Here is a 27760-nt window from a genome sequence, read left to right on the forward strand (position 1 = left end):
ATGATATTCACAGCACTGAAGCTGTGAGGATTACCAGTTTATAAAGAGAAGGGGGGAAGGGAACAGTCATTTACTGAGCACCTACTAGGACTAAGTCCTGAGCCAAGTGCTTTACAAACATCTCATCTGATTTTCACAACAACCTTGTGAGGTAGAGGCCCTACTATTATCCCCATTTTACAGGTGAGGAAACTGAGACAGAGGTGGTGACTTGCCCAGGGTCACACAGCCGATAAGTGCCTGAGACCGTGTTTGAACATGGTCTTCCAGCTTCCTATCCACTATGGCCCTTAGGTAACAAAAAACCACTTTGCACCGTCCCTGCGATTCAACAAACGAAAGGCTGTGACTGTGAGACCCTGAGATTCCTCCTCCACCATCTCTCCTAATTCTTTGCCTTGGGCTTGTTCCCTGAGCAATTTAACTTATAAACATATCTACTTTGCTTAGAAATTCAAGCGCAAAGCAAAGTCCTAACCCTAACCCTTGGTAGATCACGTATGGCACATTGGTGCAACAGTTTCCAATAACCTCTCCACTGAGGTATAATCAATGGGCTGTGTCCGCAGCTTGCTTGCTAAAGAGGGTCCAACAGGATGGCCACTCGGTGAGAAGCACCAGTGAAGACTCAGCGGTTTGCCGGAAAAGTCAGTCTGCAAGTCCCATCTGGCATGTACATCCCACCTTCCTACAGAAAAGGAGAGTCCTGAGGCACCAAATAAATACACCCCAAACCTACGGGGATCAGAACCTGAATCGGATGTCTAAGCAATAACGTCCTCCCTGGGGGCACTTCCTTTCCACCTCCCCCGAATTTCTAGAGAAGAGCCAGAGATGTCAGTGAGGCAGTCGGGAAGGGGGGAGGTTGGCATGCCAGCTAGCGGTCACAGAGCTAAGGCTGAAAGTCTCCCACCCTTCATAAAGACAAAGGGTGGGACGGCTTCTTTAAAGTGCCTCAGGCTGTCCTCAAGTCCAAGCCGAGCCAGGGACAAGGTGGGCGGACAGTGAGCGTATGCCTACAGTATTTCATCTTGCATCCCCCAGAGTTTCCTGCACTTAGTCTAGAAACCTAACCGCCATGACAAAGCTTGTTTCTAGAAGGTGCCAAAGGAGGGTCCCATCTCCTCGAAGGGCCAGAATGGCTTTCACTCTCCTTCACCCGCCACAGCCAGGGACATGGCCTTCCCACTCGTCTCCCTCCAGGAGAGGGGCATCCCAGTGTGCCAAGCACCATTCTCCTCCCCCATCTCCTCCCAAATGTCTAAGCTGGGCTTGGAGGCAGGCTGTGCGGCAGAACAGAGCACCCAGAAGCTGGAGGGTGGGAGGTTTCGTCCTTCCCACAGCAGACTCAGGGAACCACATGCCCAGGGTCCTCTGATTAGCTGACAGCAGTGGTCCAAGGAGCCGGTCTGTGCACGGCCTGATTTACAGGCTCCTCCGGCTACCTCCCCTCTGACCCCTACCCCACCTGAAGTAACAAGCCAGGGGAACAAAACCAAAAAAACCAAAAGCCGGAGTCTTCAAGCCGGTGTTTAATGCAGGACATTGTGTGGACAGACTGCCCTGAAACGCTGTTCTCTCAATGGAAACACACTGTGGCAGCCCTTCTCGTGGAAAGGCAGCGACCCCAGGACACGTGGAGCCAGATTCCTCGCCTGTGTTTCTGCGGGTGGACGAGCGGGGTTTGTCCTCCCGTCGCCCTCCGGGTCTGTGTGTCTGTACTTTGAGAAGACTGAGCAGCGACGTGCCCAGCGACGGGCTGCGAGGCCCTCTGAGGACTGGCTCTGCCGGCCTGCCTCTTCGGTGGCAGAAGGGCCCGCCGTCAGAGCTCACTGCTGGCCGCACAGCTCTTCGGCAAGGGGGTGGCGAGGGCCTCTTTGCTCTCAGTCAGCGCCCGGGGCTGGTGGATGAACACACTGAATTTCACGCCTTGGTTGATGGCAGCCCTCACAAAGCCACTGTTGGCCGTCATCGTGACGGCTTTTAGAGCGTCTCCTGTTCCAAAGATGGTGAGAGAGCGGCTGTTGATTTTGGAGCTCGCCACCAGTCTTAAGGCCCGCTCGGAGGGCTGGTCCGGCACCACGCTGACCCGCCCGATCAGCCGGGCAGCCCGCTCCCTCTCGCCAGGCCCTCCCAGGGTGTCCAGAATGGTCTGGAAGTCCCTGACGGCCGACTCGCAGGCAAACAGCTCCTTGTTGGCCATGAAGGCCTCCAGCTGGGGCAGGACGCGCTCCTTCCGTTCCTGCACCGCCTGCTCGGTCAGCACCTTCTCTCGGAAGACAAAGTGGCAGCCTCCGTAACTCAGCGCAGAGACGTATGTGATCAGAGTCGTGATATCCAGGTTCACGCGACTGCACACGTCCACCTTGACCTCTGTGGGGAAAGCCACGCTGGCCACGACGTTCTCCCTGTCGACGCGGGTCACCTCCAAGAGCCCCGCGGCCTCCTCGTCAGACTCGCTGTCGCTGCGCAGGCACTGCTCGGGACGCTCGAGGGGGGCGTTCACGGCCACGATGTCCCCACGGACAGAGATGCCCATTTCCTTCAGCTGCTCGGCCACGGGGCTGGACACACTGTTGTAGAAGGCGAAGACGATGCGGGGGCTGCTGTACTGCACGGGCTGCTGGGAGCTGGCCTGCAGGAAGCCCTCGGCCTGCTCGACGACGCTCTTGTCGCCATACTGGCCCCGGCCCAGCCAGATGTTGTGCAGGGCCTCGGCCTTCCGGCCAATGGCCTTGACCCACGTGTGGCCGCCGTCGGCCACCACGTCCACCACGAGGCTCTGCTTTTCTCCCGAGCGGTCTACGTAGCTGAAGACATGGAGGACGCCGACCACCTCGTCCAGGCTCTCGGCAGACTCGACGATGGCGCGGAGGTGGGTGAGGTTGGTGCTCTGCAGGTGGGACTCCTTGATGGCCACATTCCCGGCCTCCACCCGGTGCAGGAACTTCAGCTCAGCCTTCAGTTTGCTGCACAGCTTGGCGCCCCCCTCGACGCCTCCCTTCCTCGATCTCGAAAGGGCCTCCGCTCTCTTGATCAGCTCCGTGGCAACGGCGATGCGCTCACAAAGCATGGCGTGCACGGACATGCTGGCGGCATCATTCGTACGCTATGAAAAGAGAAGAAGAAATCCGGGTGAGTCAAAGCCTCCAAGGAGGATCCTGGCAACCCGGGCCTTCCGGCTCCGGCTACACGAATGACAGCGAGAGCCGAGAGGCGCACGCGCTGCAGACGCTCAGCAAAGTGCTTCAAAGTCAGGCTCCCCACATCTGACCCCCCGAGGCCCCAGGGGTGGGCTCCCCTGCAATTCCACCAGGCATGGGGACCTCCTGGCCCTGATTCAGGCCCGCCACTCCTCCACCCCATGTAGGGCCCTGACAGGAGAGGCCTGGACCACGGGAACCAGGGTCCCAGGGGCAGGGCTGGAACCCAGCCCACTTCCCACTAACCCGCCGGTCATTACAGAGGCTTCAGAGAGGTCGAGAGCCTGCCACGGGTCGCACGGCTCATCCGTGAGAGCCTGACAAGAGCATGAGATCCCGAGCCCCCACAACAAGGTCCCCCACCCCAGAGATGATGCAGAAATGCCAGCCATGGGCAAACTCATCCCCAATCACCTAACAGCATGTATTAAATGCCAACGACGTGCCAGGCCCTGGGTGAGGGGCTGGCAATATAGCGACCCGGCGCGAAATGATCCCTGTGCTACAGAGGTCAAATGTGAAGAGAAGAGAACGTAAGGGAGGAGGCGAGAGGAGCTGGGGAGCAGAGAGAAGTATCTGACTGCACTCTGAAGGAAGAGGGGATCCAGACGCAACAATGTTAACAAGAAGCATCTATTAAGTGCCTACTGTATGCTAGGCCTGTGTAAGCGCTGGGGATGCAAAGAAAGGCAACGCCAGGCCCTGACCCGGGCGCCCACAATCCAACCAGGAAGGCTGCGTCAGCAAGCTGAGAGAGGATAAGCTGGACGTCCTCCCAGGAAGACGGCCTCGGCACCAAGAGGACTGGAGATGCTTCCTGTAAACGCTGAGCCTGGAGGGGCAGGGACAGCATTTCAGGAACGGCCAGTGGACAGACGAGCAAAGTCTCTCTGGTGGCCGCGGGAAGGACGGACGGGGTGGGGCGAGACCGGTCAGGAGGCCACGGTGGTGCCCTCCCTTCTGCTGATCGCTAGTTCCCCCTGCCGCCAACAAGGCTGGAGGTGAAGCGGGGATGGTGGGTGGTCCTCCGGTCTGACCAGAAAGAGCCTGGTGGGAGCCAGATTCTCGCACACTAGGACAGAACAGGGGGTATTCTGGACAGCACGGATGGCATTGTGGAGATAGTGTGGGAGCTGAGTCCAAAGCCGGCCTCAGACACTTATGAGCTGAGAGATCTTGGGCAAGTCATTTCACCTGTTTGCCGCAGTTTCCTCGGCCGTAAAATGTGGACAGTGATAACACCTCCTTCCCAGGGCTGTTGTGAGGATTGGATGAGATATGTGTAAGGGGGTTTTAACCTTTTCTTCTGTATCAGTCACACATTCATTTGGCCACCTAGTAAAGCCCACGCATCCCCCTTCTCAGAATGCTTTTACGTGCATGAAATAAAATGCATAGGATTAGGTAGGGAACCGATCATACTGATACAGGTGTCACAGGAGGCGCGCCACCTAGGTGGCATGGCAGATACAGCACTAGGCCTAGAGTCAGGAAGACCTGGGTTCAGATGTCTCAGACACTTCCTAGCGGGATGACCCTGGCTAAGTCTCACCTCTGCCTCAGTTTCCTCCACGCAAAACAGCGCTGACTCCCAGAACTGTTTTGAGGATTGAATGGGCTACTTGTAAAGTTCTCAGCACAATGCCTGGCACAGAGCGGGCCCTACTAAAAGCCACAAACGCACAGTCGGGTTAAGACCCCCAGTGATTCAGGGAGATGGTTCTGAAGCCTTCTGAGAGGCTGGGCACAGGGATACCTGTGGGGCTTCCGGTGACAGTCCACTCTGGAGGCAGTGACGGCGAATGGCAAAGAAAGGATGGAGGGAGCCCACGGGGGGAGACTGGGCAAACCATGAGCGGGGAAGCGGAGGGGCAGGGCAGGGAGATGCCTCCCCAGGGTCGGGATGTCCTCTAAAGGAGGAGGAAAGCCGTCAGAGGAAGCTCCCACCTGCCCGAGGCTTCCGAGGTCCTCGGGGGCTGCCTTGGGGTTTGAGCTGCACAAGGAGCCAAACCACCTATGAAAGGGGGAAGGCTGAGGGATCCGGAGGCTTGGGGGTCTCCCGGGCGCGCCCGGGACCCCCTCCGGAGCTCAGCAGGGCTCTTGGGGACCGGGGCCAGACGCACAAGGACCTTTACTGCCAACTGAGTCCCAGAAAAGGGAGTGAACGTGGATTCTGGGGGCAGCTGGGTGGCAATGGAGAGAGCATGAGCCCTGGAGTCAGGGTCACCTGAGTTCAAATCCGGCCTCAGACACATAACACTCACTAGCTGTGTGACCCTGGGCAAGTCACTTAACCCCACTGCCTAGCAAAAAAAAAAAAAAAAAAGGCGTGGATTCCGCCGGCCCTCGTGGGGTCACAATTATCGTGGAGGGCAGTCCGCCCTGGCCGGCTTCTGGACACATGGACAACGCCCCCCCCCTCCCCTGCCTGCGGACCCTGACCCTGGTCACTGCAGACCCTCGCGGACCCCCGAGGCAGGCCAGACAGAAAGAGGCCAATTCCAGGGAAAGCAGGAGGAGCAAACACGTGGAAGGGGCCCCTGGCCTCCCCCCGCCCCAGCAGCTCGGTCTCTGGTGCTGTCCTTCAAGGCTCAGCTGGGGGGAGGGGCGCTTCCTGCATCCTGCCAGTGGGAAGGGGGGATGGGGGGGAGGGGATGGCCCCGCCCCAGGCAAGGGTATAACTCCCTCCCTGTTTCTCCCCCTCCTCCCCTCGCCCTCACCCACCCTGCCCACCTCGGGGAGAGGGGGAAAGGGAACAGGGTGGGAGGGCTAAGACGACCTCGCTCTGGCCCTGGGTTCCAGTCCTGCCCCAGACCGACCCCTGCAGGGGGCGGGCGCCAGACACAGCAGGAGATTAATAAATGCTTCCTGAGCCGGATTACGTGGACGCCCGGGCACGGACACGAGTGCGGCCGTCAGTAATGAAGGACCTTCGTCAATTACGCTCCCCTCCATGGGGGGGGCCCCCGAGTGTCCGGCCCCGCGCCCCTCCCCCGCACAGCCCCCCGCGGCCTCAGTTTCCCCTGCCCGAGGCCCCGGGCCATCGGTGGGGTGCAGGCGGGCGGGTGGCGCCTCACCTGGCGGGCGCGGTCGGACACTCGCCCCAGGCCGGCCCGGCTCAGCTCCCTGCCCAACGTCGCGGGTCACGTGACACCCCCCCCCGCGGCTGACACCGACCCCGGCATCCCCAGCACGCGGACGCACGTTCGACGGCGCATGAAGCCGGCCCGGCGGCCATCTTGGCTGAGGGCACCCGCCCGCGGGCCGCTCCCCCCTCTGGCCCCGCCCCGCGGGCAGCGCGCATGCGCAGCGGCTCCAGTTCGCCTCTTGCATCATCCCCGAGTTCCCAGCAAACTCCCAGACACTCCATCCCTCCGTCCGCTCCCGGAGACCTGGAATCCTCGCAGCCAGCGGCGGAGGCCGTGCTCGGTCCCGCGCCCCTCGGGGCTGTTCCAGGTTCTCCCTCGGTCCGTCTGTCGTCAGTCCACTACCTCGGCCCCTAGCGTGGCGTGCTCCGCCCCCTCCTCCAGCCCCGCCCCGGCGTTCATAGACGCCCTAGCTCGGCAGCGTCGCCCTCCAGGCCTGTGCTTGCTGCCCCTAGGCAGGTGCGCGTGCGCGCTTCCGCCTCCGCCCGACGCAGCCGGCTGCGCAGCTGGGCCGGTTCCTGGCCGGCCGGCCGGTGCGGCAGGACTCGCAGCAGTGTTCGTGGCCCCAGACTGGACAGCACTCGGGCCCTTTCGTTACTCATAAGGGCGCCCCAGGCCTGTTACCCCCCTTGGCCTCCATCCACTTGCCACATTCTTCTCTTCCTAGTGTCTACGGTGTCCCCTCTTGGGTAATGAGCATCATCCCTTCCCCGGGGAGCAGCCTGGCCTGGTGCTTCTCCTGCCTCTGCACAGATGCTGCACCGTGTTGTGTCTGCCTGTCACTCCCACCCCACCCCACCCTTCTGGGTCCCGCTAAGGTGCTAGTTCCAGCAAAGATTCAGGAATAGGTCCTGCTGCTCCCCTGGGGCCCTAGGGTTGGGAGACTTCGTGGAATACCCCTCCAGCCGGCACAAGTTGGGGGGCACTGTTGGAGGTCCCCCCAACGGTAACTACCGGGGAGCCCCCAGCCCTCTGTGGGAGCCTGGCTGCTGGCGGGGGACCTGGGTCCACACCCCAGCTCCACCATTGGCCTTCCTGCCTCATCCCTCCCTCCGTGGGCCTCGGGGCCATCACGGGCCAACTCTGCATGGTGACTGGTCCTAAAGTCAGCGTGCTCTCCTACAAGGGATGGCCTTCCTTCTCACTCCCCCATGGGGTTCCTGGTACATGGAGATTTCCTCCTCCACGAGCTGGGTGTCTCCCCACCCGCCTTCCTGCCCAGTCCATCCTCCCCATCAGTGCTGGGGCATCTCCTACCATTCCTGCAGGGGCTAGGACTGGCGTCATCTCTAGTCCTGACTTCAGTTCTGTCCTGCCGAATCATGTCTGCCTCCCTTATTTCTGGAAAATGGCTGAGCCACACCCAGAAACTGAAGTCAACCTTTGGCCTCCCCACCCACAGACACAGACACAGAGGCAGACTGACAGACAGACAGACACACACACACACACACACAGTCAAAAAGGAGAAAGTGCAGGCTCTTGGTGGCCACTTTCTCACTGTTTCCTCAAACACTAAACAGTGGAAGTTTGAAACCAGCTGGATTGAGTAGTTTATTAGGATTTACACCTATCATTTTTAAAAACTTCAGTCCATTCAACTATGTAGAAATAAGTATGCAAAAAACAGAAAAACCAAAACATTTTGAAACATTTCAAATTGGTAAATCAATTGAAACTCCTGATGATCGAGTCACTGGAATACTATGCTATGGCAGCCAAGTAATCCTTGACTTCGGTGGGGGTCAGCCTCCTGAAACCGGACTCATTGCAGATGCCCACTTCTATGTTGTCTTCCGTCATCTGCCCTTCAAAACTTTCCTGGGGAATTAAAAACATAAAATAAAGAATCAGTATGGAAGACCTGTAGTGATGACGGAAATCACTGCGCACTGCCTCCTGGCTGCAGATCTAACTAACCTTCAGTGTTAAGATGGCGGTATGAATGGCATCCTCCAACTCCAGGTCTTCATTGTATCTAAATTTAAGAAAATGAAAGAACTTAGCAGTGCTAGCCTTCTCAAATCTTCATGAACATTAAAAAAAAAAATCCTGGAATGAATTTTGGTAAAAAATATTTCATTTCATAATTTACATCAAAACAATGCTGCAAATTTTTGTCACCTCATTAGCAATGTCAAAGTAATTTCTCACCCATGTGACACCTGCCAGCAAGAAAAACTAGCCCCCAAGTGAGTTACAAATAAACATATTTTGTAATAAACACCTTCATCTAATCAAGATATAAAACTATATTATAAAATAAGAAAATTTCAGATTGAAAATATGTGACTTTGTCTAATTTAAAGTGAACGATCTTTGATTTTAAAAATAATTACGGTCTTTCTAAATTGAAGACAAAAATGGTGAAGAACAATGAAATGGAGTCGTCGGTATTATTTGTGCCATTTTTAAAAAATGTTAAAGTTCCAAAAGTCACATCCAGAGGTTTCTCTGTAATGTACATAAATTAAACACACATGTATAATCCAGGAGTTAAAAGAGACAAATAGGATGGTGGTGCCGTGGACACAGAACGGGGCCAGACATCAGGAAGACTCACATTCAAATGTGGCCTCAGATACTTACTAGCTATGTGACTCTGGGCAGGTCACTGCAGCACCACCCGCCTTAGTTTTCCCAATGGCAAAATGGAGATGGTAACAGTCCCAACCTCCCAGGGAAGGGCCGTTGTTAGGATCCAATAAGAAGTAAAGCGCTGTGCACAGTGCCTGGAACACTGGGTGCTCAAGAAATGCTTGCTCCCTTTCCTCTTTCATGAGAGGGTTACAGACACCATGGAGTAGGGGGAGGGGGGGAGAAGAGGGTGGGAATGCTTTGTGTCATCATCCCAGTCCAAAACGTAAAGCTAGTTCTCGGCAACTCTGAAGGGCAGCCTTTGCACAGGTGCCCCGGGGACTCAGAGCACACCCACCTTTTCTCCAGGAAAGTTTTCCCATTCACATAATTCTTCCCCATTGCTGTAGCTTTCCAAGCAAAGTAAGCTCCCTGGTCAGAAAGGGGAGTTAAAAAAAAAAAAAACCACAACATTATTACATAAAGGAAATTTAAGTCTACACAAAAGAAGCCTTGAAATACAATTCAAAGAACATGACGAGTGGGCAGAATGCTCACAATCACTGAAGACACCAGAAAGGTCATCACCCTTCTCTGTAACATAGCAGGGGGGAGGGGGGAGAAGTGATGAAAGCCTGGAAGAGGATCAAGAGGCCACAAGGTGTAGCAGGTGGGGCACTGGCCTCACAGTCAGGAAGGTCTGGGTTCAAATCCTGCCTCCAACATGTCCCTTCACCTTATCTCTGTACTTCTCCTAGGCCTAGCCCCTTTAAGGTCTTTTCAGGCCCAATTAAATTCCAAGGGAACAGAGAGATGGCAATTTCCTGAGAAATATGCCAAAGTAATGGATTAGTTAAAGACTCATGAGGGAAGGTTAAAATAACTGCAAGGGCTTAGACCTAGACAGAAAAAAGTACAAATCCAACTCCATGGAAATAAATCATGGTGACTCGACCTCCCCAGATGACACAAGAATAGCTGTTTTTCCTTCTAATTCCAGAGCAGATGATGAACACGCATCCTTCCTCTAAGCAGAGAGGTGGGAAGCCACAGCAGCAAAGAGCGGCACATGGGTGCACAAGTGGTCTTCTTAAATGGTGGCATCCAGACAACTAAGAGCTGGGTTTATGGCACATGGGATTTGGAAGCTTTGCCTGCAGTTATTCAGCCATGCACAAATTCGACTATATTCCAAATCCTGGAAAAGTGTCAAATGGGACAGAGGCAGCAGGGAACATCCCAAGGCCTCAAGACCAGCCCAGCACATAGAGGTCACCACCTCAAGCCCCATCTTCCTTCTCATGTTTCCTAAGGTGCTAAACCTCTTCGGCTTGGAAGGTTGCCTACTAAGGACCACTGCAGCCATCTCTGATTACATCAAAGGAACTAAAGTTAGGAAACATGCACGGGATCATCACACCGTGAAGGGTACGAATGAAAACCCTACAGGACTCATACATGTCCCCATCAGAAGGGCCACAGGAGCTCGGGTCTTCTAAAGACTTCCTGACACCACACCTGAGCAACGTATTTGGATACTTAATGCCACCCTCCGACTCCCCCCACCTCTGGCACATTTTTAACATGGTTATGGCTTGACATGAACAGATGATCCAACAGTCTGATACTCACAGATGGATCAGATTGAAATAAATAAGGTCGGCCCTCATTCCAACCACAAATGAGCAGTGATACTCCAAATGGACGTACGCCACTACAGAAAGGAAAAAGAAAAATTAACTGTTTGGATCAGACATGGGTCTGTCACGGGGGAAATGACAACAAAAGTTATCCCACAAGCATTATAAAGATAAATACACTTGTCAGTCTCACATGAGATTTTAGAAAGAACACTGATAATTTCACAAATGTTACCCTTAAATCAATGTTCTTTGATGAACTGGAAGGTGCTGTGACACCTGCTTTTCTCTCCTCCAAATACATACAATTTAAAATCTGGGCTCAGTAGGAACGTAGCAGAAGTTTGAGGGGCTTATCAAAAGGACAGCTTCAGCTCATGCCAATAAGCCAATAGCAGTCCTACACATGAGGGGTGTGTGAAAGAGTCCCTCTAGAGACCATTGGAATCACACCTGATTCAGATGCTGGGTTTAAGCCTCTAGTGCGCTGTGCAAATAGCCGGGTGTTTCTGAGGAGCAACAGAAGCTGTCCACAGAGGCTGGGCAGGGAACTCTCTGCATCATTAGGAGCCCCTCACCAGCCGAGGACACCCAGAATTAGCAAAGAAATCTAGTTTTCCCTAAATGGAACATTTTTGACACTTCATTAACAAGTCATAAGAAGTCCCAGTGAAGCCCTTCCACAGCGGCTGCTGCCGTTACAGGAACATTTCCTTTGCACAAGTCTGCCGTCATCCAGGGCACTCACCCTGACTGTGTGTATTCCTGCATCACTGAAGCCACCCTCTGCACCAGCTGTGCCGTAGGGATGGGCTCATGGTACACCAGATAGTATTGCTGCGCCAGCTTCCGAGCTCGGTGAACCAGTACTCTGGCAAGAGAAGGGAGAGAGAGGCAGCTCAGTATCCTAGGAAACTCCCTCAGCTGCCTGTGAGGTGGCAAGGAGGTGCTGGCCTGCTTTGGTCTCAGGAATTCCCTTATCCAAGAGTTCCCAGTATGGTGAGTGACCTCAGGTCTAACTCCTATCCCTGTCATAAAGAGGGGATGTTTCCAAGTGACTTGATGTTGGGATCACTTAGCATCTTTCCTAGCCCTGCCAAATGTGGGCTTGAAGCATCTTGGATTCCAACAGCAAGTCCAAGGTGCTGCTGGTACCTCCCCCCAGGACACAAAGTGCTCTAAGGGATGCCTCCACTCCTAACCCTGAGAAGGGAGGAGGAATCAGGCATGGGTAAACTAAGCACAGTAGCTAGCTTTCCTCGTGCCCCAACTTTGCCAATCTTGCCCGCATTTCACCACAAACAACATTTCTACAATGCTTTCCTGTTGAAAGAGGTAATAAAAATGGTGCAGACTTCCCATGTTATAGATGTTCAGTCCCCACCACCACAGCCCTGCCCCCCCAGACCTGTAGTCAGGGCCCATCTGCCCCCCCAGACCTGTAGTCAGGGCCCATGCCACTGTAGACCAGGCCGATGTGCTTGGTGATTGGCTCCACCTTGTGGACGCTCCTTTCATCATACAGGATCGATTTCTGTTTTTTCTCTGTTGCCAGCACCACGCCGTTGGCAGCTGAAAGAAAACATTCGTCAATGCTCAGCTGTTTACAGACCTTGCTCCATTTGTCACAAATGAACACCTGACAGAATTTTCTAATTACTCTAATTTTCTCCCTTGGGTTATCAACATTTTGTGAACTCTTCTGCTGTGTTCCCACACTCAAAGTTACCTTTCTTAGATGAGGAATGAAATCATTTCCCATCACTACTCAAGCCTGCTGCATTCACTGGAAATTCACACGATTTAAAATAGCACTGGCGTTCTGCCTTTTCATAAAAACTTAGTGCTCAATTAAAATGAAATTTCAAGCCAACTACAGTCATTAAAATAAAAGGCAAATGCTCTTAGTAAAATACACTACTTCATTCACCACTGTATGTCCAAGAAAAGAATGTAATCATCAAACTATCAACTCACAGGAAAAATCACTTAAAAGGTTAAAAAAGGAAATGAGAGAAAGCATTCCAGGGTCCTCAGAAGGGAAATGAAAAGATACCAAAGACTACAGTTCCCTGGGGCTGAATAAGTTAACTGGTGAATCTAACTCAGACTCAAATTCATATGAGGATCAATGTAAGAAAAATACCATCTCCCCAGGAAGTATCTGCTCCAAGTTTTAAACTGTCTCTAATTATCCCAATACAAGGGTCACCTAACAGCACTATCTGAAATGAAGCTTAAGTCAAAGGGAACTTAAAGTCATCTGGAATGGCCCGGCCTCCATTACCTTTGATTCCAACGGATGGGGCTCCACCAGCGACAGCCGCCAAGGCATACTCAATCTGAACAAGCTTACCAGAAGGACTAGGAGGAAACAAAGACACAAGGTGCTCAAAGGAGGCATTACAAAGGTTAATTCTATTGTGGGAACTCTATGGAACAGCCCAAGTCATGGTTTATCACCATGTTCATGCTTAAAACAGATGACTCCTTCAGAATGTTCATTACTATTACAATATTATTAAAAAAAATACATTTGCAAAATGTTTATAAGAAACCGTCGTAGGCCTCATTATTCCTCTCAGTAACTTAGCAACAGCCTGCTCTTCTCTACATAACACCTGACCAGAGTAAAACAGCAGTCCGTGTGGGACCTGCTTCTCAAGGTCTGGTCATCCACAGTCAGGATTCTGCTAGGATCCTTAAGCATATCTGTCCATCTCTGGCAGCCTCACTGCTGTTCCCTGAGACACCATCCCCTCCCTTCTCAAACCCTGCCCAGCACACTTGGGCACATCTGATAACTGCAAACCTCTCCAACAGCATTTCAACAACCAGATTATCAAACTAAAAAAAAGGTTTTAAATGTAAAAATCAAGTACAAAGCGCATCTTACCTGGGGACCACAGCTCTACAAGCACCAAGCCAGCTACAAATGACTCAGTTTTACAAAGTTACTACAAGCGCCTAGGAAGTCATTAAATCACCAAGACAACTGTGGTGATATGCAAAAATGTATCAACAACTAACCTTGCAAAGTTACGTTGTGAACAACCTCTTGTTTTGGTGGTGGTGGTTCTGCAGTACACCCTTACAAAGGAGGTGATTTTTAGATCATCTCTCACCTGAGAGGTAACTTTTCATTTTTAGAAACCGCTACAGCAACTAATCTAATAACTTAAAAACAAAAACTATTTCTAAGGTTTATAAGATGGAATTCACAGGTGTATTTAAGAATCTCTCCTCACCAACTTTAGAGAGGAAAATGATTGCATTCGTCTATTGAAGCCAGTAACGGAAAAGAGCTTTAGAAATCTTGCTTTCAGTCCAACGGCAATTACCTGCAACCCTAACCCCCCTCCACATACACAGAAAATTTAACTTCCAAAACACCCAGGAAACGTTATTTGTCACAGAGAAGCTATTTTGTTTCTAGGTCCTAGTGATTTATAATCAAATCCCCACTACATTACAATGTAGTGTCACCCTCTATGCAACAATTTCTCTGGAGTGCCTTGCACAGAGTAGATACTCCCAGTAAATGTACACTGTTCACTAAACCTCAAAGCAAAGCTCACATACTGCCTCCATGAGGCCTTCCTGGATCTCTCCCAGGAGTTACTCTCCGCACCCCACCCCACAAAAAAAAACACCCCAAAAAACTGTAAGCACCTTGAATTTACACAGCTTCCCTTGTTGTCTCTATGTTATCAGTGCCTTGCACAGAATGCTTAATCAATGTCTGTTTAACGGAACTGTTAGGGATACCTTCCTAAAAATGGCAGGGAAAACTAGTCAAATAGATCTCTCCAACACACAAATGGGAAAAGGACCCATATGTACAAAAATATTTATAGTAGCTCCTTTTGTGGTGGCAAAGAATTGGAGATTGAGGGGATGTCCATCAATTGGGGAATGGCCCGAGCAAGTCGTGGTATATGAATGTAATGGAATACTATTATGCTATAAGAAATGATGAGCAGGCAGACTTCAGAAAAACCTGGAAAGACTTGTATGGTCTGATGCTGAATGAAGCAAGCAGAACTAGGAGAACGCTGTACACAGTAACAGCCATGTTGTATGATGACTAGCTTTGATAGACTTAACCCTTCTCAGCAATGCAAGGATCTAAGACATCTCCAAAAGTCTCATGATGGAAAATGCTATCAACAAAAAAGAACTGTGGAGTTTGAATGCAGATTGATACATACTATTTGTTCTTTTTTTTTTAACTTCTGTTTTGTTTCTTCTTTCTTGTGGTTGCTTCTAATTCTTCCTTACAGCATAACTAATGTGAAAATATGTTTAATAGGAATGTATATGTATAGCCTATATCAAATTGCACGCCATCTTGGGGAGGGAGGTAGGGAGGGAGGGGGAGAAAAATTTAAAACTCAAAAGTTTATGGAAGTGATTGTTGATAAATCAAAATAAATTAACAAAAAAATAAAATAAAACAAATAGATCTCTCTAATATTCATCTGTCCAAGTCTATTTGTATAAAATTGTTTTGTTGTGGTTCCTTATAAGTAGCAGAAGTTCAGCTTGGGGATTATGTAAATAATGAAGGTGATCAGGAGCCCCTGGGCTCTGCCCCTGACACCAGCACTAATCACTGTGGGGACCCTGAGCATTCAGCCATTTTTACTTTACTATAGAAACAGGAAGAATTATTATCCTTACTACCTCGTTGGATTATGGGATCAAGTGAGATAATGTCACTCCAACCTCTAAGCTGTCCTCTCTCCCAGAAATACTGGGTCCTCCTTGCTGCCTCCTTCTCCCAGTCTTTAAAAAGCAAACAAACCAACCAACCTGACTGAGCCCTACCACCCCCACAAGCTATCTTCCCATAACTCTCCTTCCTTTCTCAGACAAACCCCTAAGGGGGATAAAACAAAAACAAAACAAAACCATCTACACTGGCTGCCTCAAATTCCTCTCCTCAGATGCAATCACTTGCCTTATGGTTTTCTATCTTATCTCCGTTCCCTCCACAGATACCAAGGATCTCTTAATTGCCAAATCTGATGGCCATTCCTCACTCCTCCTGGAATCCTGTAGCATTTTACACTGATGACTGACACTGTCCTCTCTGGATTTTCTTGTAACTGCCTTCCCCTGTTTCTACTGCCATCCCTCCAATTTCTCTTTTTCAGTCTGCTTTGTTGGACCACCACCCCCACTCTGCCTTTTAACTGTGAATATAAATCAAGATTTTGAGTTGGGATGGCTTCTATTTTCTCCCTATACTCAGTCTCAGGGATTTCATCAGCAACCACGGGATCAGTTATCATCCCTATAAGATGACTTCCAGATCTACACTTCAGCCTCTCTCCTGAGCCCCAGTTCCCTTCACCAAATGACGACTGGGTATTTAAAACACGTCCAAAACAGAAGTCATTATCTCTTCCTCCAAGCCCACCCTTCTTCTGAGCATCCCTATCACTGTCTCCTGGTTCTCTTTCTACCTATCGGACTCCTTCTTTGTCTCTTCCGCTGGATCCTCCTCCTGATCCCGTCCTCCAACCCTGGGTATCCCTAAGGGCTCTGTCCTGGGCCTTCTCTTCACCTGGTGCTTTCATCAGCTCCCATGGATTTAATTACTATCTCTATGGTGATAATTCTCAAATCTACCTTCCTGCCCCAGACTCTCTGATCTCCAATCCTGTATCTTCAACTGCTTTTCAGACATCCTGAACTGCATGTGCAGTAGATATATGAAACTAGATGTCCAAAACAGAACTCATTATCTTTCCCTCTAAACCCTTTCCACCTGTTGAAGACACCACTATCTTCCAACACCAACCTTCCAGCCCCTCAGGCTTGAAACCTAGGTGTCACCCTTGACTCCTCACTCCCCTCACCCCTCCATATCCCAGCTGTTGACAAGGCATGTCAATTTCACCTTTGCAGCATCTCCTGAATGAGCCCCCTTCTCTCCTCTGAAACTGCCCCTAGCCCGGGCCTGGTGCTGGCCCACATCACCTCAAACGGGGACCACTGCTACAGCCTGCCGGCAGGTCTGCCTTCCCCAAGCCCGTTCTCCACTGGCTACCAAAGTGATTTTCCTAAATCAAAGGCCTGACCATGTCACCCCCTCTCTCCATTTAATAAAGTCCAGCGGCTCCCTATGGCCTCCAGAAGCAAATGCAAAATGTTCTGCTCGGCATTCAGAGCCCTCCATAACCTGCCTTCTCCTCCCTTTCCAGCCTTCTTATATCTTCTTCCCTACTACGTCCTCTTCAATGTAGTGACCCTGGCCTTCTGGCCGTTCCATGAACAAGACCCTCCAATCTCTCTGCTCTGGCCATTCTCTCTGGCCGTCCCCCAGGCCTGGAATGCTTTCCCTCCTCCAATAAGGAAACCTCCCTGGCTTCCTTCAAGTTCCAACTAAAGTCTCATCTATAGGAAGCCTTTCCCAACTCCTCTTAATTCTGATGCCTTCTCTCTTTTAATTACTTTCTATTTATCCTGTTTGTAGAGATGTATTTGCTTCCTATCTCCCCATTCGATTGGGAACCCCTTGAGGGTAGGGACTGACTTTTACCTTTTTGTAACCCCAGAACCTTAGCCTGTCAAAGACATTATTATCCTTCAAGTTACAGAGGTTTTCAAACCAGTTGTCACCCTTGACTCCTCACTCTCACTCACCCTATATATACAATCAGGTGCCAAATTTTGTCTAGCTGCCACAACCCACTCAGACAACCACCACTCTATCTTGGGGCCTCCTCACCTCTTGCCTGGACTGCTGCCATAGCCTTCACTGGCAGACCCTCTCTCTAAATCACAGAATTTGAGTTGGAAAGGATCTCAAAGGTCACCCACTCTAACTCACACAACAACCTGGTCTAGGTTATAAAGGTATCTCCATTATACTTTATAACAGTTCGTGGTCCCCACTCCAATACATTCTCCACATAGTGGCTGAAAGGATTCTCCTAACATACACATCTAATCATGTCACTTTTCCAAGTGGACCCCTAGAGGTCCCTGAGTTCAAAACCATCTTCAAAATAATTCTAAGATGCTATTTGCCTACTAAAATACTCCTTCCTTTTCCAACTATCTGGGTGAGGCTGGATTTTCTTCATATACATCAAATAACATCAAAACTGACTAAATACAAAAGCAACATAAAAATCATTCTATCTTCTATTAAGCTAGATGTTAAAGAGATTTGCAAAAATATGTAAAACAATGCCACTCCTCTGACTTTTTTTGGAGGGGAGGGGGTTTGGAAAATATAATTTTTAATTTGTTGTTCAGTCCTGTCCAACTCTTAGTGACCCCATTGGGGGTTTTCTCAGTAGGGATACTGGAGTGGTTTGCCATTTCCTTCTTCAGCTTATTTTATTGATGAAGAAACGGAGACAAACAGGATGAAGTGACTTGCCCAGGGTCACTCACACAGCTAGTAAGTGTCTGAGGCTGGATTTCAACTCAGGAAGATGTGTCTTCCTGACTTCAGGCCCAGCACTCTATCCACTTGGCCACCTCGTTTATTATTACTTAATAATTTTTAAAAATTTATCATTTTAATTTCGAATATAGTAAATACCTAAATTAGGTAGTTGAAATATCCCTAGATTAATTCACAGAGTAAGCAAAATCTCTTCGGGGTCCTCAAGGTTTAAGCATGTAAAGGGGTCCTTATTAACTTTAAGATCATAAAATAGTCACAAGACCAAAACATTTGAGAACTGCTGATCCATAGGATCAAATACAAACTAATTTGCCTAACAATTAAAGTCCTTCACAACCTGGTCCCAACCTTTTCCATCCTCTGTATCATTCTTCCACAGGTCAGCCCAGCTGGCCTATGTGCTGTTTCTGACACACTTCATTCCGTTTTTCCATGTCTGTGCAATTACTCCATGCAGAGAGTACACTCCCCTCCATCTCTGTCTCTCGGAATCCCAATTTTATTTCAAAGCGCACTCAAACACAGCAGGAGGCTCTTCCTTGTCCTCTCAGGCACCTCACCTAAAAAATTTACTGTGTTTACCTTCTATTTTGAAATATACTTAGGCAGGACCCTGTTGTCTCCACACCTGGAGGACAGGGTCTATTTCATTTCTGGGCTAGTACCCCCGAGTCCAGCACAGTGACTGAAACACAGCAGGGAGAACTTAATTCATGATCATCTATCATGAAAAGGCTGTATAAATGGAATGTCTCAGAAATGTTTGGTGTTAGTATGCTTCATTGTATCCAAAAAGATGTTCTTAAAAAATTAGGTGATCCAGAAAAAGAACTGCTGGAGTGTGAACGCAGATTGAAGCACACTATTTTCACTTTCTTTGCTTTTGTTCTGTTTTTTTCTTTCACAACATGACTAATGTGAAAATATAACATATAAAAAAAAAAGAATGTTGAAAGTTGTCTTTACATATAATTGGAAGAAATAAAATACTATTAATAGAAAATAGAAAAAAGAGTTGAGTGAAAAGTCAATTTTTATAACTCTAGTCTTAAATGTATTTTTCCATAGACAGATATTTAATTATTACCTAATATTCTAGAATGGTGCCAAAGGACCTGAGCCCTAATGTACTTCCTACCTGCATGGCCTTTAGCAAATTATTTCTCTGGTGTGGGTTTCAGTCAACAAACATTTGTTAAGTGTTTACTATGCGTCAGGCACTCTGCTTTGTGCTGTTTCTTCATCTAAAAAGAAAGGGTAGGACTGCATCTGGGATGCTTAAACATTTTTGTGTCATGGACCCCCTGGGCAGTCTGTTGAAAGTCATAGACCCCTTCTCAGAACAATGCTTCTAAATGCATAAAATACATAGGTTTGTGGGCAGTTAGGTGGCGCAGTGGATACAGCACCGGCCCTGAAGTCAGGAGTACCTCAGTTCAAATCCAGCCTCAGACCAAACATTTGACACTTACTAGCTGTGTGACCTTGGGCAAGTCACTTAACCCCAACTGCCTAAAAAAAAAAAAAATACACAGGATTGCAAAGCAGACCAATTTTATTGAAATAGAAACTCAACCTTTTTCCCCCTCCAAGTTCACAGACCCCCAAGAATTCAGTCTAGTAACCCTTACAGCTTGCGCTTACTTATCACCTTAAAGTTTGCAAAAGCACTTTGGTGGCCCAGTGTCACGAAGTCCCAAGTTCCAATGCAGCTTCTGACACTCACTAGCTGCGTGACCCTGGGCAAGACACTTAACCCGTCTGCCTCAGTTTCCTCATCTGTTAAGTGCAAAATGACAACACCCAGGCCTGTGGTGAGGTTCCGATGAGACGGCATTTATACATCGCCTAGCACTGGGTCTGGCACATAGTAGGCATACAGAAGTTGTCCCGGGACGCGGTCCGAGCTCCTTTGGCCGCCCCGATCCCCGACCTCCCACGAGCACACAGACTGCACCCCGCGGGAGGGGGTCAACGTAAGCCCTGGGGGGCCACCCGCTCCTGCAGCACCCGTGCCAGCATTCGCACCCGGCTCCCGAGGGGGGGCCGCGCGGGCGGCCTGGCGGGCTTGGAAAGGAAAGTGAAAGCGCTGCCCGGGAGATGTCCCGGCCGCCTGCGATCGCGACCCCGGCCCCGGCCCCGGCCCCGACTCCCGCCTCGAGCCCCGAGCCCGGCCCCGGCCCCCGCGGTCTCGGGACCCAGGCCTGACGGGGCTCACGGTGACTCGGCACAGCCGCCCCCGCGCCGGCTCCGGTCCAGGTCCCGGTCCCGGCCCCCGCCCCAGCTCCGGCTCCGGCTCCCCAGGCAGCCTCGCGTCCCTGGCTCCCGGCCGCCAGTGGGCCGGCCGCCTCCGGCCCTCACCGGCCTGGTCAGTTCGGCCCTACCTGAAGGTGGTCAGCGAGAAGCTGTAGCCGCGCTCCGCCATCTTCCCCCGCTGCAGCCGGACCGAGGCGCTGCGCCTGCGCACGACGCCCCGGCCCGGCCCCGCTTCCGCCCGCGCGCCGGCTCTTCATTGGTGGCCTTCGGGGCGGTCGCAAGGCACGCCGGGACACGTAGTCCGCGAGGAGAGTGGGCGGGGAAAAAGAAGGCCTCGCCTTCCCAAGTCCCCGCGCGCGGGCCCTCCGGCAGGAAGCCAAGCCTCCGTCGCTGTCCGGCGCGCTCGCTGTTTGCCTCCTTTCTCGCGGCGGCCATGGCCCTGGCCTTGGCGTGCCTGCGGGTGACCCTGCCCTCGTGGCCGGCGGCTGCCGCGCGCCTGCTACAGAACTGCTGGGCCCGGGTGGAGAAGACGCTTCCCTCGGACCTTTCTGCCGGCTTCCCCGACCCTTCCTGGGGTAGGTCCTGGTGAGGAAACCGGGGAGGCGGCGCCGGGGACGCGCTCGTCGCACGGGCTGGGGACGCGCACGTAAGCGAGCGCGGGCGAGGGCGCGCGACGCAGAGTCGCGTGGGTCTCAACGCACGCGCAGAAGCGGAAAGCGGTGCGGGCGAAGGGGGGGGAGAGCACGAGGGTGCGCGCGGGGCATGCATTTCTTCTTCCGTCCTCGCCCGACCTTCTTCCCAGAGGTCTCTGCGGCACAGTGGCCGGAGCAGGCCGGGAGCCCACGTGGGCCGCTGACCCCAATTGTCTAATGACTGCCCTGGGGGACGTGCTTGGAGCCCCAGGATTCCCATTTAACTGCGCAGGACACTGAGGCGCCCTGCCCAGAGTCGTGTCATTTAAATCAGGCCCCGCCTCCCGATCGGTTTCTTCCCTTTTCCTGACCTTTGAACCGTACAAGGTCATTGGCAGCAGCATTCCGTCCATTTCTGCCTCGGCCTGGCAGGACCCGGAGCAGGGGGGACAAGACCCTCTGAGAAAAAAAAGACGACCGACCCCCAAGCATTTCCTAGGGTGGGGGATGGGTGCCTGACACTCAGGAAGGCGCTGCTTCCGACAGTGGCCCTGGGGAGAGCCTTGAATGACGGGGCGAGTGTGCTCACTAAGGACTGCCCCTTCCCGATCGGGAGCGCCCCAGGCTTGGCCCCCGCGGCCGGTTTGGGTTCTAACCTTGTTCTAACTCGGGGTCGGGGGCTGCACCGAAACCCCTCGGCCCCGGGCTGTGTCGGCCGGACCTTTACCGTGGGCCCCGGTGATCCCCGAAATGCGGGCCGCACCCCAGCTGCCCGGGAGGCTTTGTCACTTCTGTGTCTGCGTCTGACCCGTGTCTTCACCGCCCTGCCCAGCCCGGCCTCCCACCCGCGCACCCCCCCGGGCTGCTGCTTTGTCCCGAGCCCTCCCCGCTGAGAGCCTCTGTGTACGCTCTGCAGCGATTCCCGAGGCCAGTTAGCATCCCGTCTCTCCAGAGATCTCTGTACAGCTTGAAGCTCCTGAACCGCCTGCCCAACGTAAAGGCCGTAGGGAGACTTGGAAAGAGAACTGGGCCCGGAGACGAGACTTGGGGTGCAATCCCACCCTCCAACACTTACTAGCCCTGTTTGCCTCAGTTTCCTCATCTGTAAAATGTAGGTAATAATAGCAGGGGGCCGGGTTGTTGCATAAAGTGATAAGTATAGCCCTTCCGTTCATGAAGTTGTTCCTGATACCCCTCCTCAGATGGTCTCTTCCTTGAGAGAGAGAGAGTGTGAGTGTGTGGGGGGGGGGGCTGCTTTGTGTTCTGGTGCCTGGGCCTCAGTTTCCCTATCTGTTGAGTGAGAGTTGGAAAGGCTGGTCTCTGAATTCCCCTCCAGTTCTGAATCCTGTGACTGCTTCCACTGGAATCCTGCAGTATAGTAAAATAAAATACTCCGGGATATCATTCCAGCAAAACATGCTTTCTTTGGAACTGGCAGCCCTGTCACATCCCACCTCACATCACATTGTGTTTTCTGAGCCAGTTAATGGAGGTCCCCAATTTCATCAGTACTGCCCTGGCAGGAAATTCACTCCAAATGGACCAAGTGTTGTGGGCCTCTGGTCCCTGTGCTCATACATGGGGGTCTGTGATCTCACTGATGTGCCACCTTCCAGAGGTCACTTGGTGCCACATGGTCACACCCCCATCCTCTGCCCCTCCAGCAGAGAGCCCTTGCTCTCCCGGCCAGCCTCCACCCATTAGTTCCAGTTATTCGTCATTGTGATTCTTCTTCCAGGACGGTGCTGAATGGGGGTTTGCAGGCCCATAGAGAGCATTGCTTGAGAGGGGCTAAATGATTTCCAAAATGGCTCCTGCCTCAGTTCCTCTTGGTGTCTTCTTAGCCCAGCTGGGTCTGTTGGTGGGGTTTACTTTAACAGACAAGACTTGCCTGCTTTTTTGGGTTTAGCTTTTCTTCTAGTGCAGACCTGACAGCAGATTCCAACCCATTTCCAACTTGTACTGTACTCTGGGGGCGAATGTCAGCAGAGTCATCTTGTATCCTGAAGGGTAATGACGTGTCTGCATGAATCGGCATCATTGAGCCTGAGATGGTCGCTGACGGGTTGTCAGTGAATGAAGCCTGTGTTGTGCTCTTCCTAGGACCAGCAGTGGCGGTGCAGGGCCCAGCTGCCCTCCTATGGCTGACGCCAGAAGCCAGCACTGGCGAGGAGACTCCTGGCTTTTTAGATGGAGTTGTTTGGATGGCGGCCCCCAAAAACAGACGGACGATTGAAGTTAATCGATGTAGGAGAAGAAACCCCCAGAAGATAATTAAAGTGAAGGTAAAAAAATGACTTCAGGTGTATGTTTTTCCCTCCCCTGAGACTGTGTAGCCTGTGAATGTATTACCATGAAGAGGTTAGAGGAGCTTGGCAGTTCTGGTAGATGATGCTTTCGTCTGATGACAAAAGGTGTTTAGGGTGGGCTGTGAATTCTCTAAATTTGTTTTGAAAACCCTCCAGAATGCTGTGCCAGCATGAAAGATGAAATAGAGTGCCCGCAAATGCCCGCGCACCAGAGCTGGAGGGCAGCCATCTGGCCTGGCCCTCTCCTGGATGACGGGGTCACTCGGCCCCTGCGTGAAGCCCTTCGTGGAGGGAGGGTGGGACGGGTTGGTGGGAAACGGGCCTTTCCAAGAGTCTGCCTCTGGTACCTGGGAGCAGTCTCTCAGAGAGTTGCCTTCTTGGCCAAGGAGAACAAGCTCAGGCACTTGAGGGCGGGGCTCTTGGCCCCCACCCCCCCCCAGCTCACTGATGTTTGTCCTCACTTGAGGCTCTCAGACCTGAATTCTAGATGTGGTGGCAGCCTCCAGCAAGGTTATCACTGCCCTGTCCCTGGAAACCGTGACTCACAAAGCGTCTGGCCACACGCGCTCACTTGGTGGCCGTCTAGCTCACACTGCTCTAAAACCTCCGGCCACGCATGTGGTTAAGATGTCCCGAGGTCTCTGACGGTCAGATTTTATTCATCATCCCAGTGGGACGCAGGGTCCTGAACAGCCTGCCGAAGGGGTCTGCAAGCAGAGCGCGGGCCCCAAATGAGTCTGGAACGGAGCTGGCCTTGCTACCCACATCTGTCTGCTGGCTGTGGGAGATGTCCCCGAGCTGCCGAAATTATTTGGAGGCAGGAGAGCACTTCCTGCTCCGCTCCTTGCTTTTTCTCTTCTCGAAGCGATCTGTCCGGTCCGCAAAAGGTCATAGACTCTCTGCCTCCCAGCCCCAAGAAACAGTCAGCCGTAGACTTCCTGTCTCTTAGCCAGGACAGGGAAGAGGGAAGAAATGAACCCTGCTTGTGCCTGTGGCCCTTCTCTCCAGCCCCAGCTCCAACCCTTCCCAGGGCCCCACTCATCAGCTTTGAGAGCCCTTTGTCACCTGGCCCTGTCTCCCTCCACGTGCTTTGAGATCCAAGGCCCCTGGCCTCCTGGGTGTTCATAAGCAAGACCCTTTTCCTTGAGGCCAAACGCTTGCCCTGGCCCTGCCCCGACCTGGAAGTTCTCTCCTCATCTGCTCATCTCCACATCTCCACATCTCCTCATCTCCTCATCTCCACATCTCCTCATCTCCACATCTCCTCATCTCCTCATCTCCACATCTCCACATCTCCTCATCTCCACATCTCCTCATCTCCTCATCTCCTCATCTCCTCATCTCCACATTTCCACATCTCCACGTCCGGGCTTCCTTCAGCTCTCGGCTTCTGCTGCCTCCCCCCAGCTGATCCATCTGTATCTTGTTTGCATGTTGTCTCCCCCATGAGACGACGAGCTCCCCCAGGGCAGAGCCTGGTGTGCCTTCCTTGGTTCCTCCAGCCCTTGGTGCACTGCCTGGCACATAGTAGGGCACTTGGTGCAAGCTGGACGACTGATGGATGTACCGTCTAGTTAGCAAGAGAGAGAAATCGTGTGCCAGGCCATTCATTTCTCTCCCCGGTTTGTGCTCAGAAATAATGTCATCTGCTGCGCTGTCAGTACTATGAGTAAGTGAATTGTTGGAAGTATTTGGAATTTACTATATTTAGATTCTGACAGACCATATACACATTCTGTCCTCCATACCACTGCCCCTGAACTTGTGAGTGCTATGAAATGCCATGTTCCTTAAAGTGCAGTTTTTTAATCATTTCTTTCTGGTTTGTTTGGGTTTCTTTTCTCTCTCTCTCTCGCTCTCTCTTTTTTTTTTTAGAATAATATAGATGTATGTCCTGAATGTGGCCATCTGAAACAAAAGCATGTCCTTTGTGGTTATTGCTACAAGAAAGTTCGTGAGGAGACTGTGCAAATCAGGAGGCAAATAGGGAAGCAGGAAGGGGGACCTTTTAAGGCCCCCACTGTTGAGACTGTGGTGTTATACCAAGGAGAAGTTCCCTCAGCAGAAGATCAAGGCAAGAGAATCATCGAGCGAGACAGGAAGCGACCATCCTGGTTCGTCAGGGATTGATGCTGCAGAGGTGTTCAAAGAGGATCCTTCTACATTAAAACATCACTCCGGGAGCTTGGGCCGTTTGGTTTCTTTTTCCTTCTTTCTATGTGGGATTCCAGGCAATCCTCTCAAGAGGCAGCATGGCCTGGTGGGTAGGGCATTGGGCTGGAAGTCAGGAAAACCCAGGTTCAGACTCCACCTCAGGTGACTCCGGCAAGTCACCCAAATGCTGCACCTCAGTTTCTTCTTCTGTAAAATTAAGAGATTGGGCTCAGTAACTTTCTAGGGTTCTTTCCAGCTCCAACCCCTGGAATCGCTTCTGTTGCTAAATAGGACGTGATCTGAGCGCAGAACCGACGACCCACGTCAGGAAATGCTGATGCTTGCAAGTGTCCGCCATCTTTGGGGGGAAATGTTATTTTGCTGACTATAACTTAGATGGTTTTAAAATTAGTGTGAAATGGGGAAATTCGAATTTTGTTAGGAATTCTCTTGGAGCTTCAGTTACTTTTACACAATAAAGCCTGTGTCTTCACCCAACTAGAGAATAGTCTGATGAGCTCAGCCCTGCAGGTGTGGATCAGATTTGCTGCGAGGTCTGGCTTCTTACTCAGGGTGCAGTCCATCACCTCCAGCAGCCTCCGATACTTGAGAACTGTCTCAGGACGGTCACCTGGGATTTCACCGATCCATTCCTTGCTGAAAAAATATCCCTGAGGGCTGCAGCTCCTGCGTTTGGAGAAATAACATGTGCCAAATAGGATAGTGTCTGTCTGGCTTTGGAGCCAGGGGCCTAGGCCACTGACCTCATCTTACACAGAAGCAAATGGGTTTGGAGATTTTAAGGAATGTGGCAAGGTCACTAAGTAGTGTCAGGTGAAATTTGAACCCAGGCCCTTGGACCCACCACACTGCACTCCTGCTGCCTCGTGGAAGATGGGGAATTCTATAGAAAAGATTCGTTTAGATTTCAGCTTTGGGTGAAGTATGTGATGTATTTTTTGGAAAATGTGCTGAGGAGTGGCCTGAATGATAGTACAGTTGGGTGGATTTCCATAATATGGATAAATCATAGTTGGCATATCATTATGTGGTGCTTGGAAGGTTTGCCAAGTGCTTTCCTGCATCTTGTCTTACCTTCACAACAACCATGTTAAGTAGGTGCTGTTATTACCCCCATCTTACAGGTGGATAAACTGAGGAAGGAAGGCTAAGTGATTTGCCCAGCATCACACAGCCAGTATGTGAGAGAGGATTTGAACTCAGTTCTTCTTGACTCCAGGTCCAGCACTATCCATTGGACCACCCAGGTGCCTACAAAGCCATGAAGGAAGCATAAAGGTAGAGGCGGCATCTTTATCCAATTTGCAGATGCCACGAAGCTAGGGAAAGATGGCTGACAAGACCCTGGGTGCCAAGATCAGAAGGATCTCAACAAGTTGGAAGGTTGGGCTGGAGCTAATAATAGCAACAGGAAATGAAATAGAGAGAAATGTGGCATCTTACACTTCGCTTCAAAAAACTGACAAATAAATCAGTGAAGGTATTTATTAAACACTTACTGTGTGCCAGTCATTATAAGAAGGGGAGGCATTATCAGCTGTCTAGAGATCTGGGGATTTTAGAAGACTGTAAACTCTGAGTCAATAAGGCAGCCCAAGCAGCAGCCCCATTTTGGAGTACCATAAGGGCGCCATCCCTTCCAGGAATAAGGAAGAGACAGTCCCTCGGTCCTCACACTTTGTCAGGTCAGATCCAGAAAACTGAGTTCAGGGCAGTGAGTCCATGGCAGAAGGGGGTTGGGGCAAAGAACTGGTCATTTCAGAGAGAAGCAGAAGACGTGTTGATTGTCTTCAGGCTCTCGTGGGGGAGGGATAGACATTCTGTCAGCACCCCAGATCAGAAGAGAAATAGCCAATGGGTAAATTGAGGCTTGAGGTCAGGAAAATGCCCCAACAGCTAGAGCTACCTCCAACTGAAAGGAGTCAGGGAAAGCTTGGTGAACCCCATGACTGCTGAGCCCCATGGACATCTCATCCGCTGGCTCGTACAGTGGGGATGCTTTGGGGGGCACACTTTGGTTTTCATGTCCATATCCAACCAAAACTAAAGCATGGTTTGTGTAACGGGGTTTGCATTTTGGGTCAACGAAAATTCCTCCTCTATAGTAGATAAAGGGCTTCCATGCATTCACTGACACAGACACTGGCCCCAGAGTTACCACAGTCTTCATCAGAATTTCTTCATTTCCAAAGGGGAGGACTACATGTTTTTTGATTTTAACAACTGCACATTCCTTGTTATAAGAGCACTTCTTATTTTTCTTGGCCACATAAGGGTAGCACTTCTCAGACACTAAGCCCTTATTTTTTTTGATATAGATGAAAGCACCAATGGCACTCCCCCGCCCCTCCCACCCCCCCTACCCCCCCCCCCCACAGCCTTGGAATCTGGAA

At 51.3% G+C, this 27760-nt stretch overlaps 3 protein-coding genes across 4 annotated transcripts; 1 reads left to right on the forward strand and 2 right to left on the reverse strand.

Annotated features, from left to right (window-relative positions):
• Positions 1-1514: 1514 nt before the first annotated feature.
• CUNH7orf25 (chromosome unknown C7orf25 homolog) lies at positions 1515-6712 on the reverse strand. Of its 2 annotated transcripts, none has more exons than XM_027835958.1 (2): positions 6596-6712; positions 1515-3109 (listed from the first exon to the last, which is right to left on the reverse strand). In XM_027835958.1, exon 2 carries the CDS (start codon positions 3086-3088, stop codon positions 1823-1825), a length of 1266 nt encoding a protein of 421 aa, XP_027691759.1. In that variant the 5' UTR covers positions 3089-3109; positions 6596-6712; the 3' UTR covers positions 1515-1822. The 2 variants fall into 2 exon arrangements, with proteins under 2 accessions (XP_027691759.1, XP_027691760.1); XM_027835959.1 differs by lacking the exon at positions 6596-6712 and adding an exon at positions 6281-6333.
• A 1166-nt stretch (positions 6713-7878) lies between these two features.
• PSMA2 (proteasome subunit alpha 2) lies at positions 7879-20463 on the reverse strand. Its single transcript, XM_027835939.1, has 8 exons — positions 20380-20463; positions 12854-12930; positions 12006-12138; positions 11315-11437; positions 10559-10640; positions 9285-9358; positions 8270-8327; positions 7879-8170 (listed from the first exon to the last, which is right to left on the reverse strand). Exons 1-8 carry the CDS (start codon positions 20418-20420, stop codon positions 8054-8056), a joined length of 705 nt encoding a protein of 234 aa, XP_027691740.1. The 5' UTR covers positions 20421-20463; the 3' UTR covers positions 7879-8053.
• A 206-nt stretch (positions 20464-20669) lies between these two features.
• MRPL32 (mitochondrial ribosomal protein L32) lies at positions 20670-26861 on the forward strand. Its single transcript, XM_027835957.1, has 3 exons — positions 20670-20826; positions 22987-23168; positions 25068-26861. The coding sequence occupies exons 1-3, from the start codon at positions 20685-20687 to the stop codon at positions 25320-25322; spliced, it is 579 nt and encodes a 192-aa protein (XP_027691758.1). The 5' UTR covers positions 20670-20684; the 3' UTR covers positions 25323-26861.
• Positions 26862-27760: the final 899 nt, after the last annotated feature.

This window comes from Vombatus ursinus, unplaced genomic scaffold (assembly GCF_900497805.2).
Source record: "Vombatus ursinus unplaced genomic scaffold, bare-nosed wombat genome assembly UNPS02014817.1, whole genome shotgun sequence".
Lineage (NCBI taxonomy): Eukaryota > Metazoa > Chordata > Mammalia > Diprotodontia > Vombatidae > Vombatus > Vombatus ursinus.